The 16,758-nt window shown below is 38.7% G+C and overlaps 1 protein-coding gene across 1 annotated transcript in view; it reads right to left on the bottom strand.

The window, feature by feature from the left end:
• GABRR3 (gamma-aminobutyric acid type A receptor subunit rho3) overlaps window positions 1-16,758 on the bottom strand; it is a 48,958-nt gene that overhangs the window by 31,532 nt on the left and 668 nt on the right. The window contains exons 2-3 of the mRNA XM_021070697.2: window positions 7,393-7,511; window positions 105-172 (exon numbers count right to left, since the gene is read on the bottom strand). Of these exons, the coding sequence (XP_020926356.2) occupies window positions 105-172; window positions 7,393-7,511 (187 nt within the window). The remainder of the gene's footprint in view (window positions 1-104; window positions 173-7,392; window positions 7,512-16,758) is intronic.

The following is a 16,758-nucleotide window of genomic DNA, read 5'->3' as shown; positions in this document are numbered from 1 at the left end:
AAATAAATTACATATTTAATTAAGATGATTTATTAAAATACCAGTTATTTTGATATTATTGAAACTCTATCCTTCCAGAAAAAGTATCTCATGGATAAACTTACCATATTAACCTCTGAAATGCTGTCAATGCTTTCAACCTGTACATCTATACCCACTGGCACAGGAGACCCTTCAGAAAGAAGAATGGGTAATAGAATGAGGAATCAAGATTATTTTGGAAACATTTAAAGTAGAGAGAGATCAATGTTGCAAATGAGTTACTTTCTAAGTTTTAACAATAAACTTTTTCATTATCTACTGATATATTACTACACTTCAGGGAGCGGAGTAGTCATGGAGTTCATGACTTTGGGAAATGTGGGAGCATTTCATCTTTTGCTAAAAAAAAAACCAAAACAGCCTCTTTCACTTGGGCAGTGTGCAGCGGTCTATGTCTAGAGGCACACAGTTATGGTACAATGTTACACAGACATGCCACATATTCAGAAATGTCCCTTCCCAGATAATTAGCAACCACAACCTGCATCTTGGAGGAAGCAAGCATCCTCAGAAACATGTTTGCTGAGAGTGTTTTGAAAGTGAGAATTGGAGCAACTTCAGAGAGACAAGTGCTAAGATTGGTGTAGAGTCGTGTCACACAGAATCAGGCTCATGGGCCCAGAGACCAGGCTGACACCAAGACATTTCCTTGCTACTTCTTACAAAGGCTTTCACGAGCTCCTGTCTGAAGGGATGTGTCATTATTTGGTATTGTGTATGAAATTTGATGCAACATATATATTAAAATAATTTGTGGAGACCCTACTACACTGTTGGTGGGAATGTAAATTGGTACCACCACTATAGAAAACAGTAGGGAGGTCCCCCAGAAAACTAAATATAGAACTACCATATATGTTCCAGCAATTCCAGTCCTGGGCATATATCCAGACAAAACTACAATTCAAAAAGATACATGCACACCTATGTGCTATTGCAGCACTATTCACAATAGCCAAGATGTGAAAACAACCTAAATGTCCCTCAGCATATGAAATGAGTAAGAAGATGTAGTACATATATACAATGGAATACTACTCAGCCGTAAAACGAATGAAATATTGCCATTTGCAGCAACATGGATGGGACTAGAGATTCTCATACCTAGTAAATTAAGTCAGAAAGAGAAAGACAAATACTGTATAATATAACTAATATGTAGACTCTAAAATCTGGCACAAATGAACCTATCTACAGAACAGAAATAGACTCACAGACATGGAGAACAGACTTGTGGTTGCCAAGGGGGAGAGGGAGGGAGTGTGATGGACTGGGAATTTGGGGTTAGTAGATGCAAAATTACATTTAGAATAGATAAGCAATGAAGTCATGCTGTATTGCACAGGGAACTATATCCAATCTCTTGTGATAGAACATGATGGAAAATAAAAAAAGAATATACATATACATACATACATATATATATGTATATATATATACACATACATATATATATACATAAATGACTGGGTCACTCTGCTGTACAGCAGAAATTGACATACATTGTAAATGAACTATACTTTAATGAAAAATTAAAAAACAGAAAATAATTTGTATATTTACACATATAGTCTTCATATGTTTGCTTTCAACAGTGACCAATTCTCAAATAATATAATCTTCTTTAAACAATGCTTTTAACTATTGTTGAAAAAATAGAACTCTTGCCTAGATGGATCCCAGGTGGCTGTTTCAGCCAAGATTCCGGGATTTACAAGGTACAGGCCAGAAAAACTTCCTTCCTGAGGTTAATAATTCACTGAATGTGTAACATGTAGCATATATGTTTAATTTAATAAAGCACCTAATGTAAAAAAGCACATAACTGTTATGTTTTAAATGTACAACACATTATAAAACAAGACATGCCTCGTTAGTCCCTGTCCACCATCTCTGACTCCCTTTGTTAATTGGAGATATTCACCTTCACTTTATCAACACGGAATTCCCTCTTTCATCCCTAAGTCTAAACCTTTAATGTCATTCCTACTTACAAGGTTTCAAATGGCTAAGCACTGGGCCTATCACTAAAACATATTTTTGTTTCAGGCTATAGGACTGCCTTACTTGCATCTTAACCACCAACCACATCCAATGCTGGACTAATTACTTCCTGCATTGTTAATAATGACAATTTTATTAAAATTTTATTTAATGATATTTATGCTTAAGCATTAACTTGGGAACAGCTCAATATTGTTCCTTTACCAGATTCAGCTATGATGCTTTTATATTGATTTGTTTGTGTTTTTTCTTTAATCGTTAAAGATATCAAAATAAAAATTCATGAGAAGACCTCATCTATGGCCCTATCTGGCCTTTCAGGATGAGTATATTTTCCCATTAACTATAATTTTCCAAGGGACTGAAGCAATTGGAGAGGTCTTGGAGAGGGAGCACAATATCCTTGAGAAAGTTCTGACATTAGAGTCCAGACTAGAGTTTGAATCCAGCTCTGTGACTCACATGTGATCTGGGGTCAGTAGCATCTTTAAGCTTAGTATCTTTGGCTCTGAGATTTGAGGAGTAGGATTCACCTTGGAGACTTATTTAAGGACTAGAAATAATACACAGGAAACTAAATCAGTGCTCAATAAATGACATAGAAAAATGCTATTGCTACTGCAATTCAGTAAAAAAGCAAATCTGCTCCAGGAGGGCAAACCAGGATTTCCAGTCCTACACGCCAACAATCAATTCCCTTTGCACTAAAAGATGACTCAGTGCTTCTCACAGAGAATCCCTGGATTCTGGATCTCATGACTTTTAAGTAAGACTTTGTGACTGATGACTATCTCTGCAAGCCTGGGGATAGTCTTATAAAGCCACCATATGAGGACATATTCATGCCCTTATTGGACAAGTGCTGGGCCCTTGGGATTGTCTGAAGGTTGGACTGATAGTGGGGTGATGATAACATGGCTTGTCCATTAGGGATGGGTTCCTGGAAACATTTTAGATTTCTACTTTCTTCTTCCCGCATGCTTATTCTATTCTTGTGGGATGAGCTCTTCTATCACAAAGGGAAGTGTTTGTCCTCAGATGCCATCTGACCCCATTTTTGTCTCCCTTGCATTCAGTGCCCAGTTGCATTTTCTCCTGGGTCTAGGACTGCATACTGTGTTCTGACATTCTGAGGAGACGGTGGAGGATAAGGGCACGTAAAGGCAAGATGTATTTTACAAAATAGGAGCTGAGTCCCAGGGAGAAGGTGGCAATGAAGCAAACAGGTTAAAAACCATGAAATTTGTACCCACATAAACCCAAGTTAAAACCAAACTTAATTTTTTTAAGCCACAGTTTGCTCTTCTGTAAAATAAAGGAAACATGTGGTTTAGGTCTAATACAGTTGCTACAAAACTAAATGAAAAAATGCATGCCAGATCCTTAGCTTAACCCCATTCAAATATCTTAACCAACTTACTCAGTATCTATTAGGTCCTGTAATACATAGAACATGATAATAATAATTTCATAAATATTTTTATCAATACTCTATGTAATGCATTTGGAATATAGTAAATGAATAAAATAAAAATAAAAGTCATTAGTGTAGTCTGTGTTTGTCATACAGGAGGACCAGCCTGGGAGCCAGGCTGTTTGACAAGCAAAGACTACATCAGTGGCTCTTACGTTAGCTTTTGTTTTGACTCAGTGGCCAGTATCTAGATGTTGAACTGACTTCACTTTAAAGAAACAAAGAAATCATCATCTAAAAGACTTAAACAAAAAAGCCCTTAGTTATGGGAGATGTAAAGGGTACAGAAAACATAAATAAAGAAAATGAGCTGCAATTTATAACCTAAGTTAAACAAAAAGCTCCCCTAAATTTATATCCTCCTGTTTCCACATAATGAGTCAATTAATCTTCCAATGCTTTATAAAAGTAAAAAAACACTTCAGTAGCAGCTGGTTTTAATGTTAAAGCTAATTAGGAAAACATTAAGGCAGGAGAAGTGCTGAAGTTACATTTAGCTCAAGACGAAAGAAGTATGTGTGTGTGTTTGTGTTACAAGTCTAAAGAAAGAGAAGATAAATCTAAGGCTGTCTTTTATATCCTGCAGGATGATTTTCCCAGGAAAGCAGGCTTGAGAGAACAGAGAAAGGGTCACTGGTATAAAAAGCTGTTCTGACCAAGACAAGAGAAGGTTAAGGACTGTATTTCATGGAGCTACCAGACTAACACTTCTGACTGAATTTATGGATTTTTCTGCCTGAACTGACTGAACACAGAGGCCATTTGGATACCATTTAGCCCCAGTCCATGACTGTCGGAAAAATTTCTTAATCGTGGGGTGATCTGCCACCTGTCACTACCACATTTCAATTGCATTTTTAATAACCCCCAATAAATTGCCTCAGGAAAAGCATTGCTTGAAAAAAAAAATCTTAACAGGTATCTCTAGCAGATCAAGAGGAGTGGAAATTTAAGGTCAATTTTATGTTTTCTTTTTTTTTTCCCCTGGTGGATGGCCATATTACAGAGGAGGGAGAATGAAGGAGTAAAAAATGGTTTAAGAAAAAAGCAGAGGGTCAGCTCTTAGTAACCTAGGACAGTGCTTCTCAAATTGTGAAATGTACTCAAATCACCTGGGATTCTTGTTAAGATGCAAATTTCGACTCAGAAAGCCTGCAGGTGGGGCTGATCTGCATTTCTAACCATCTCCCGGGTGATTAGGCTGCTGGCCCTAGGACCGATTTGAGCTACAAATGTAGAGTGCTTGTTTCAAGGTCCAAATTCAAGGACAGTAGTGTTTCCTTAATCTGTCTGGCTTTCAACAGTCTCAAATAGACCCACAAAAACTCTCCTCTAGGAGAGAAATTCATTTAATTGAGGTACCTAACTTGACAGGAATTAGGGCAGTGTTTTGAATTGCTGTTGAAGTATATCATCTTGAGCTGCCAACAGCTACTCTGGAGACGCTGGTCCTTAACTATTCTTGTGTGTCTTGCGCTCCCTAGTGGCATAAAAGACCCAGAACCCTGCAAGTTTAACTTCGTCAGATTTTCTCCAACTAAATGGTGGTAGGGAAAAGATTTTAGAAACTCTTAACAGTCATAGACCCTAAGGTTCAGAATTCTTGCATGATAGTTGTGGAGCATATCACCCAAACATTGGGCAAATTTGGTTGGGGGGAAAGAAAGAAATGGTCTGTTGGGAATGGTAGAGTTCAGGAATCTTTAGAATTGTGTTAAGAATGACATCTGAGAAGTACTGATGTAAAAAAAAAGGGGTAAAAAATAAATAAAAAATAAGTAAAATAATGTACATATTTTTAAATCTGATTGATTTTGAGGCTTCTAAAATCTTAAATTTGGTTCAATAAGTGTGAGAAATTCTCTGTAAAAAACAAACAAAAGAGTTATACGCACCATGATTTAATCTGATGCCGACAATCTAATTCAGTCATTACCAAATGTGATTCTCAGACCAGCAGCATTAGTATCACCAAGAAATTTATAAGACATGAAAATTGGTGACCCTGCCCAGATCTACTGAATCAAACCTCTGTGGGTGGGCCCAGGAATCTGTGTTAAGAAGCCCTCGAGTAATGCTGATGCATCATTAACCTAATCAAAACCAGACCCTTAGAACTGCAACCCAATGGATTCCAGGAAATTACAGAACAAAAACCAAACAATCCTCAAGATGACAGCTACCTGATGTACTTTTTAATTTTACCTGATAACAAATAAGCTTTCTCTGGTACCTACATATCTGTTGTGCTTCCCTTTGTCATAACCACAATATGATGAGTATCAAGTTCTCCCTGCCCCATGACGATTAGTTATTTATCAAAAAGTGGTACCTGTTCTGCTGGGGAAGCTGCCTTTTACCCCCCCGCACCCTCACTCCTTTCATCTCCCCATCTCTAGCATGAAAAGTCGTCAGCCCAGCAACTGTGGGAATGGGAGAGCCGAGGTCAATGCCTGGAGAGTCAGGATGGATTTAGCAGCAAGGCAGAGAGTTCAGTTTAACAGGCTGATTTTACCACATCCTGGGTAGCTCTGAAAAATTTTATACCCTCAGTGATGCAATGGTATGCAAGTTAAACAGTCTGAGGGGAAGAAACTTCATTTCAAGTATATTTTTCTAATCTGGCCTGCTTCTGCTCTCCTTCCCAGCCATTGCAGCATCTTGTTTCCACCACTTACTGCCTTTTTTATGGCCTTGAGCAAATTTCTCAACCTCTCTAAACCCCAGTTTCCACACTGGAATATTAGGGATTATGATAATGCCTACTTCAGGGTCTCTCTGAGAGTGGAATGAGACAGTGCATTAAAGGGCCTGGCATAGTGCCTGGCACGCCAACATTTTTGTTGCTAGATGTGATAAAAAGAACAAATCTCAGCCAAGGTGGTAGGGAGCCATGGCATTTGGTATCCTAGTTCTCCCATAAAAGCCAGGAATTCCAGCTCATAAGAATATTCAACAAGATTTTATGAATATTATCATGTAACCCAACTTACAGATTTTAATTAAAAGAACAAATTGCTGTACAGGCAAGATATATATATATATATATATATATATATATATTCATGATTGTTTTTTTCTTTTTACAGCTGCACTTGAAGCATATGGAAGTTCCCAGGATAGGGGTTGAATTAGAGCTACAGCTGTCAGCCTACACCACAGCCACATCAACACCAGAGTTTTAATGCACTGAGCTAAGCTAGGGATTGTACCCACATCCTCACAGACACTATGTCAGGTTCTTAACCTGCTGAGCCACAAAGGGAACTCTCACATTCGCAATTTTTTGAACATGTACTATTTATTTTTTATTTTCTTTATTTTTTTGCTTTTTAGGGCTGCACCTGAGGCATATGGAGGTTCCCAGGCTAGGGGTTGAATCGGAGCTACAGATGCTGGTCTACGCCACAGACACAGCAACGCAGGATCTGAGCTGTGTCTGTGACCTACACCACGGCTCACGGCATTGCCGCTGGATCCTTAATCCACTGAGCGAGGCCAGGGATTGAACCCGCAACCTCATAGTTCCTAGCCGGATTCATTTCTGCTGTACCACGACGGGAACTCCTGAACACATAATATTGATTGAACACATACAATTTATGATAATGTATGTAGTAGAAAAGTGAGTCTTTTTGGTTCATTTAAAATGCATACATTATCAATTGTTCATATTGGAGAGAATCAATAACTGAATCACTTTGCTGCATAGCAGAAAAAATTAACACAACATTGTAAATCAACAATAAAACAAAAAAAACGAAAACAAAATGAATGGTCTTGTGTTTTGGTCCTAATTGCTTTGAATTTTCAACTCAATTTTGACAGTGCAATGGATTATGACACACGAGTTTTGTAAACATAGTACTCACCTCCAAATCCAGGTCTCATTGCAAAATCATTGTCCTCTATATGGAGAAGTTGCTTATATTTCAGGGGCCAGACTTTAGTACTGTCGTCTTTCCTCATTCTGGTTTCTTGTTTGCTGTACCTCCAAGGAGGAGAAATGCTTCTGAGATACATGTGCTTCTGGATAGTTTCACTTAGTTTAGCTTTCTGTGCTGAATGTGGTATGCTCTAAAATATACACATAAAAGCTCATTTCCTGGAGTTCCCATTGTGGCTCAGCAGTAATGAACCTGACTAGTATCCGTGAGGATGTGGGTTCAATCCCTGGCCTCACACAATGGGTTAAGGGTCTGGTGTTGCCATGACTGTGGTGTTGTTTGCAGATGTGGCCTAGCCTGAGAACCTTCCATATGCTGTGGGTGTGGCCGCCCCCGCAAAAAAAGCTCATTTTCTTCCTGTTACATATAGCCAAAGGTCTGCCAATGTTAACTCTTTATTATATAAGAGTGGGGAAAGGTAAAGTAAAGCAAATCTTGGAGCATCTTAAATGACAAACTGCATTCAGATGTGATCCTGAGAGGCAATATATCTCAGAATGTAGTTTTTAGTAGGAAAACCTGGTCACTATCACATAGGTGGGTGTGATCAAGATTCAGATCCACAGATCTCACCCCAGATCAACTCAGCCTGAACCAGAGAAACAAGGCCTAGGAATCTGCATTCAACATGCTACCTAAGTGATTCTTGAAGTCACTGAAGTTAACCTACCTCTTGCACCAAGATGGTAAACACAAAACAAAATGAAAAAACAAACAAACAAAAACCCTGCAGAATTGTAAAGTGATGAACATAGTTTTTTATGGGCGTTTCTGTTGTGGCGCAGCAGAAACGAATACAACTAGGAAGCATGAGGTTGTGGGTTGGATCCCTGGTCTCACTCTTTGGGTTGCTGTGATCTGTAGTGTAGGTCGCAGACATGGCTCGGATCCTGCGTTGCTGTGGTTGTAGTGTGGGCCAGTGGCTACAGCCCCATTTGACCCCTATCCTGGGAACTTTCACATCCCGCAGGTACGGACCTAAAAAAAAAAAAAAGAAAATAGTGTTTTACAAAGACAGAAATGTGAGAAAAGTACTGATGTAGATTGAGATTAGAGGAAGAATTCCTGTAGTAGATTCTAGAGCTTGAAAGGAAGCCGACGGGCATGAAGAGGGGTCCCAGGATAAAAGGATGGTCTGGCAATTGATTGAGGGCAGGTCCAGCTGTGAAGTCATTGCTGCCTGTTTTCACCTACAGTCTTCTATGTTAAAGGCAAAGTGGTTGGCCTCCCTGGTGTGTGTGGAGTCCTGATCCAAATGAAGCCAGTTACTCCCTGAAGCAAGCTGCTGGGTCTCCCTGACTCCTTTCCTGTCTGTGACACCCTTCCCAGCGCTATTCCAAGTGGGGCAGCAGAATGTCTGTGAAATCACACTGTCTCAATAAGTGACATGTGGCAGTCTTCTCACCCCAGGCTCTGGAATCCTTTCAGCGCCTCTGACCACAGTAACATGTGTGTCACTGTCATCATCCTCAGCAGCAGCAATGACACAAGACGTTGAGGGGTCTAGTAGGTGAGTTCCAGTGTTACTCTGAAAGGCTGACTTGCTTTTGCATTGATACATGGATACATGTCTTCTCCAGGAAACACATGTAAATTTTTAATGGAAGACTTGTGGATGTGATTTCTTAACTCAGTAAAGCTGACTTTGATGGTGGTGGGGGTTTCATATCTGAAACAGTTGGTTTAATGTGTCCAGATTTATGGGCACTGAGGACGATCTTTCGGTAGGGAAGTTTCTGGCTGAAACCCTCAGAGATTTATGCATATATATTTGACATTGATAGAAATGGGGAATTTGAAGGAACAAATCTGTTTTGGATAGAAGACAAATGAGTTTGATTTGGAACATAAGTCATTTTCTCCTATGAGTAATTGAACTCATAGAACCATTTCTTCCAGGGATCTCAAATTAACTAGAAAACTTCTTTCAAGCAGTTAGAACGAACCATTTATTGAAAAAAGTCATAGCAGCCAGTTTTTATTAAATGCCTACTATATTCAGGACCACCAACCAGGCATTTTTTAAAATATTATCTTCTTTGGCATGCATCCAAAGCACTGGGTTTGCTGGGCCCCATAATTTTAAGGTATGAGAATTTGCATTTATAAAAATTTCTCAGGAGAACTACTGGTTTGGAAAATAGTAGGCATTTTGAGAAATAACTGTTATTAAGAAAAATGGAAAGTAAATTTGGGTGGAAACTCATGGAAATTTGTGAAATCCTTTCGTAATATAGCACAATGAAATATGTCTCTAATATTCTTCTCAGAAGGATACCTCTCCATGAGATCAGAAAGGATAAATCTTAAGAATCCCAAAAGCAAGGAACACAGAGCCTGCTATGAAAGGCAGTCTTGGCAGTATCTGAAAGTACACCCATCCACTCTATTTTTTTCTTTTCAGGGCTGCACCTGCAGCATATGGAAATTCCCAGGCTAAGGCTTGAATTGGAGCTGCAGCTGCCAGCCTACGCCATAGTCACAGAAACACCAGATCCGAGCTGCATATATGACCTATGCTGCACTCAAAATCCAGCCTTTCTTCCCCACTGGGGCCCCACTTTCTTAGTCACAAAATTATAGTGGAATTTCTGATACTGACAAGAGGGGAGAACCTAGAAATATGGTTTCTTCATTTCATTCAGAAAGAAAAAGGTTCTCCCTCAAAGATAAAAATAACTTTCAGTAAGACTTTACCTCCTCTTTCTTCAACAGGGTTGATAATACTCTGTGGGAAGACTGAGAATGCTGGTGAAAGACTTGTCCATGAGTTGAGATTTCTTTGCTCTATTCCATTAGGACCCGGCCTTCTTGAAGACCCTCTCCTCAACAGAAGTCATCCAAAAGCTTTCTTTCAGTAATTACTAAAAATAAAATCATTTTTTTTCTAGGAAGGGGGAGGGCAGAAGACACAAAGGGGCTTAAAATGATTCATGTATGGATTCAAACCAAAAAGCTGAGTTAGATCTGATGCTCCAGCATATCTTAACCCCCTTGTTAAGCATATTTGCTTCTCTTACCTGTGTTCTATTGCAGTCTTCGTTGTATTAACATTTCTATATATGTATTTTTTTTTTTTTAATAAGCCAGGGGTCTTCAAATAGGGCACTTATACTCCTGGAGTATAATAGTAGCCTAAGGGTACATGCAAACTATCAGAGGGCCGTGTGGGCATGGATAGCTATAAAACAATCATTTCTGGGTCTTTGACTTTCTTTTGTCTCTCCTAAAATTGATCCACCAGGGGGGAGGAAGGGCTGGATTTTGAGCAGTTTTCAGGGGAAGTAAGGGGTCTTTGAGGAGGATAATTGGGCAAAGAATTAAAAAGTACTAGAATTGGTTGAGAAGTAAGTACCTCTAGCTCATTCTAATACACTGGTGTTTAACAAATGGAAAGACAGAAACTCATTTAAACTGAGTCACACTCAGGTGGTTGCTTTACCAAACTGCTTTGCCAAATCCTATATATTTGATTAGTATACCATCAGGACTTAAAGACAACTAGGTCTAAATAGAATATTTTCTCAATGGAGGATATAATGAACAAGCACTAAAAAATTTATTCTAAGGTTTAACAGTAAACTACCAATTAAAATTATAAATACCACTTTATTATACCTATTAAAAAAGTACCAGAAAACAAAAAAACTTTAGTACCCAAGAGGCTAAGAAAATGATGAAATAAAAACCTTTTACTTTGTGGGTAGCAATATAAATATTGTCAAAATCGATTGTGCAAATCGATTTTAAGAGCTGCGAAAATAATACATATGCTTTGACTCAGTGATTCAATTCCAAGAATATTATAATTTTTATTGATAAAGGAGAAATTACAGGCATGAAAATATTTACTGCTGTTATTCATAATAGTGCAAACTTGAAAATAAATGTTCAATAATAAAGTAGGTAATTCTGATCCTTCAATTCAAAAAATAATAATATGGAGTGATTAAAAATACTATTATCACATCTATGAAACACTGAAGAATGTGCTTAAGAAAACACAAACTAGTTTCTATACCTTAATTTTAAACATGAAAAATCATCTAGGAATATGAATAAGGATTAGAAGTAAACTTGGAAAGGGAAAATGTAGTTTAGATTTTCTGTATTTTTTTCCATGGGAAAAATCACTATTGGATTTGTGTAGTAAATGCTTTATAAATTAGAACAGATTGGACATGCCATCTATAATCTTTTCCAAATAAAGATCCACTCAAGGCTTCCCACCCTATGACTGCATTCTCCTTGTCATCCTAAGCAGGCCCTGCAGCTAACATGGATGTTCTCTCTACACTTAAGTTCTGTTGTGAACAAGTGCACACCAAAGCCCAGCTTTCGATCTCAAATAATGTGGAGGAAATTTTAACAAACCTTTTATAGACTTGTTATTTTTCTTAGAAAAATTAAAAAATGTAGCAAAAAAGTTCTATTAGGCCACATCTATGCTAATCCAAGGAATGCAGTAAAGTAGTGGGAAAATCAGTTGATCCAATTTTTGATTACAAAGAAAACCTTGACAACCCTGGGGCCAATGTTTGTTTCTAGGTCCTGATGCTCTTGAAGAGGACATGGTGCATTATATGGAGTGGATCTTGAGGCTTTGACTGAACTGCCCCTGAATTCATGAACTCTAGGAATAGCACCAGACTTTAGTAACAGCCTGTCTCTTATGAGGGAAACATCTCTGCAGATGAGCATTTCCCTGGAAGAGCCAGTTAGAGAGTTCCCTGCTTAAGCATGACAGGTTTTATGACTTACTTCATCTCTATCAGATCATATAATCAGTGAGGTCTCGGTTTCCTCATTTGTAAAGCAAGGAAATCTGATTAGATTAAGAGCTGGTTTGCACACTTTTTTTTTTTTTTTTTGTCTTTTTGTTTTTTTGGCCTGCACCTGCGGCATATGGAGGTTCCCAGGCCAGGAGTCCAGTTGGAGCTATAGCTGCTGGCCTACGCCAGAGCCACAGCAACACCGGATCCCAGCCACATCCGCGATACACACCACAGCCCCTGGCAATGCCGGATCCCCAAGCCACTGAGTGAGGCCAGGGATTGAACCCTCAACCCATGGTCCCCAGTTGGATTTGTTTCTGTTTGCAGCAACATGGATGGAACTAGACACTCTTATACTGAGTGAAGTCAGAAAGAGAAAGTCAGATACCATATGTTATCAGTTATATGTGGAGTCTAAAATATGGCACAAACGATCTATCCACAAAACAGAAACAGGTCATAGACATGGAGGACAGACTTGTGTTTGTGGAGGGGAGGGGAAGGGAGTGGGATGGACTGGGAGTCTGGGGTTAGTGGTTGCAAACTATTGCGTTTGGAGTGGATAAGCAATGAGATCCTGTTGTATAGCACACGGAACTATATCCATTCTCTTGTGATGGAACATAATGGAGGATAATGTGAGAAAAAGAATGTGTATACACACACACACACACACACACACACACACACACACATACATATATATGTGGGTCACTTTGCTGTACAGCAGAAATTGACAGAACACTGTAAATCAACTATAATAAAAAAAATTAAAAAAGCCCCATTTGTTGTGTTTGTTGGTTTCCATGATGTAACTACTCCCACCATATCTGTTTTCAAGCTACAGATATGACAGATGTGTGCAACCCATAGTGTAGTGAAATGTAATGTGATATGATATTATATAATATAGTATGACACAGTTTAGTGTATTCTTGTCTATAGGCTGGTATAGGACAGTATAATGCAGTTTTTCTACTGTACAGATACAATAAACCTAAATAATCTCGAGAACAATAGATAATAGTAAAATGTAGTCAAGTAGTTAAGAAGCCGTGAGTTTTAAGTATTTATTACCTTCATTTAAAAAATAATTTATTTAATTGTATGTTTATATAATTTAACTTTTAATGATGTTCATTTTTAACAGCCTTAAAATTTAACAATTTGTTCTTGCAAGCTGATTTGAGCAGACACTGGCACTCTGCTGATTAGTCATAAGGCCAGAGACAGAGTGTGATTCCTTTTAACCCCCAACCCGATGCTTGTTATATGAAGGGTACTCAGTATAACTCTTGAAAGAATTAATAAATTATTCAATGAGTCTAGACGCCTAATCCTCTGCATCACTAGGGAGACGAATCTCCTCCAGGCAGAACAGGAACGTTTTCCCCTGCCATGCTTGCTTTGTTCATCAACATCACCCTCCCCATTTTGTTTCTAAGAAATAAAGGGACTCTTTGGATGAAAGATTTTAAAAATATTTGGATAGGAAAGGAAGTTTTTGAGCAGTTTCTGTGTAGCTCAGTGGGTTAAGGATTTGGCATTGTCACCACAATGGCCTGGGTTACTTCTGTGGCATGGATTCAGTCTCTGGCCTAGGAATATCCACATGTCTTGGATGTGGCAAAAAGAAAGAAAGAAAGATAGATAAAGAAGGAAAAGAGAATTTGGGGGCAAAAAGTAAAATTATATTCTGAATGAAAAATAGTTAACAGCAAAGTATTTAAGGGCCTGATTGTAGGAAAACTGGCTAAAACTTATGTACACAAATGCAAGCTAATGCATATAAATATAATTTCTAATTTTCAAAAAAAAATCAGACCTTTATCCCATGTTCATTCTATTAGTTGTATTATGTTTTGAGAGAGTGAATTATTAATTCATTCATTAATTTTTTAGTGACTGATAATCAGATTGGGTGTGGGAACCTCACAGTATTTATAGACTAAGGTCTGAAGAATCCTGGGCTCCTTACTCTAGAAACTACCCTAATTTCAGCATTTTTGTCGAAATGCCCTAAAATCTGCGTAAGTGAGTGCTGAGTGACAGCTCAGAAACCAGCTGGCCAAATTACTCTGTTTACTGGGGAAAATGCCTTTCATCCTAAGTGGCTACTTCTCAACTAGGTCTATGTTTTATGTAACCCTAAGTGTCCTAAGGATTTTTCTTTGAAGAACAAAAAAAGAAGATATAAATTTTAATGAATCATGGTTGTAGCTTATTACTGAAAAGGGTACCTCACTTAGGATACAGAGAAGTAAAAACAAACATGCTTGGCCCTGTGACTGAGCAGGACCCTATGGGGCCTTCCTGAGACAGATCTTTCCCCCTATGTCCTCTGCCTCTAATTTGTAGAAAAGTTGTGGTCTCCCAGGATTCTTTTGAATCACAAAAGCCTGAATTAAGAATTATTAATTGAAAGGATGTCAACATGTAGTGACAAAAGTAGCAACTGGGTCAGGAGAACTGGTAACAAGTTAAACAGTAAATCAGCCATATTGCAGTTATAGAATCTTTAGATCTGATGCACATTTTCTGAGTTGTTTTATAGATGCTAAAGGCCCCACAAAATGGAAGAAATTAACTGCTTGATGACCATAAGCACTAGCCCACAGACCTAATATAAACTCCACCTTGTTAGCACCCTGTTATGACAACCAGCCTGTTACTTCACCATCAACCAGAGAATTGTGCATGAGCTAATCACACACACTGTGTCTCTCCTCCCTCACTTTGTCTTTAAAAAATGCTTCCCTGAAACACATCATAGAGTTAGAGTTTTTTGAGCATTAGCTTCCCTACACTCCTGTTTGTCCCCTTACAATAAATGCTGCACTTCCTTTACCACAACCAGTGTCAGTAGATTGGCTTTATCCAAGTTGGTTCAGTAAAAGCCTCATGGAGTAGAAAGCCCAAGATTCCCTCTTCATTTATTTTATTAATTTTTTAAATTATAGTTGATTTACAATGTTCTGTCAATTTGTGCTGTATAGCAAAGTGACCCAGTTATACACATATACATACATTCTTTTTCTCAGATTATCTTCCATTATGTTCCATCACAAGTGATTGGATATCATTCCCTTGCTATACAGCAGGATCTCGCTGCTTATCTTCTTCAGAGTCTAGGAGTTCCTGCTGAGGGGCAGTGGGTTAAGAATCCAATTACAGCAGACTGAGTTGCTGCAGAGGTGCAGGTTTAATCCTGGCCTGGTGCAGTGGGTTAGAGGATCTGGAGTTGCTGCACAGCAGTGTAGGTTGCAGCTGTGGCTTGGATTCAATCTCTGGCCCGGGAATTTCCATACGCTGTGAGTGTGGCCAAAAAAGAAGCGTACAAAAATGAGACATCTAACAAAAGAATCCCCATCTAACAAAAGAATTCCCACCCTACTACAAAGAACAAGTATTCTTTTTTGTCCTTTAAATGACACCTAAAAAATTAGGACAGTAGATTTTTCTTCAGGAACTTCTCCAACGATAGTGGGCTGGTGAGATTGTTTGGCTTCTATGACAATCTGCTTTCCCATCTACACATCCACTAAACAGACTGGACATTATTTGAGTAGTAGATGATATTTTAAATAGTCTCCATTTGTTTCAAAATTAGATAGAATATACCACATAGATGTTATAAGCAACCTGAAAAAACATATATAGTCTAGTTGTATAGCTTCCCATTTACCAAATACTGACTGTTTAATTGCCTTTGAGAAGACTCATAACGTAGTTAAACTGAGCAAGACTTCAGAGCATCTCAGATCTGGGTATGGGAGCAGAATCCTGGAAGGGAAGTGTGGGAGGTGGTCCTTGATTTTTAAGAACAGAGTAGGAATCAGGAATACAGTGATCTCCCCTCCCCTCTTTCCCACTTCTTTTGTTTTTGGCCATTAAACCCAAGGCTTCAGAAGGATTTATTAATTTTTTGATGTTATCTTTCCTGATCTTGTGGTGAGTGAATCATAAGTATTCAAGAGGTTAAGGGCAATCTGGCTAAAACATATGTCACCTCAGTGATTGCCAAGGTTGGCTGGGTGGTGTTACCCACATTCATTCCTCAATTTCTTCTACTGTATCATCTTGGAAATCTTGTGCTTGGTGAGAAGTAAAGACTTTCCCCCAAACAGGAGGATATTCCTTGGTTATTAAAGGTACATGGGTGCTATGGTGACTAATTCTGGTTTTCCTGGAACTGAGGGCACTCCTGGGACTCTTAGCGCTAAAACCCATGAAGTTCCAGGCAAATCAGGATGAACGGGTCATACTAGTAGGGAACTATCCTCCTTCACTAGCAGGTCCAAACATATGCTCTCTTTTTTTTTTTCTTTTCAGGGCTGCATTTGAGGCATATGGAGGTTTCCAGGACAGGGGTCCAATCAGAGCTACAGCTGGTGGGTGGCTTACACCACAGCCACCAACATCAGATCCAAGCCACGTCTATGACCTACACCACAGTTCACGGCAACGCTGGATCCTTAACCCACTGAGTGAGGCCAGGGATCGAACCCGCAACCTC

Source organism: Sus scrofa, chromosome 13, assembly GCF_054392235.1.
Source record: "Sus scrofa isolate SSC_HxYL_T2T_F1_AM1 chromosome 13, Sscrofa_HxYL_maternal_Yorkshire_Landrace_v2.0, whole genome shotgun sequence".
Taxonomy (NCBI): domain Eukaryota; kingdom Metazoa; phylum Chordata; class Mammalia; order Artiodactyla; family Suidae; genus Sus; species Sus scrofa.
The sequence above is the reverse complement of the archived record's forward strand: the minus strand, read 5'-3'. Positions and strand labels throughout refer to the sequence as shown.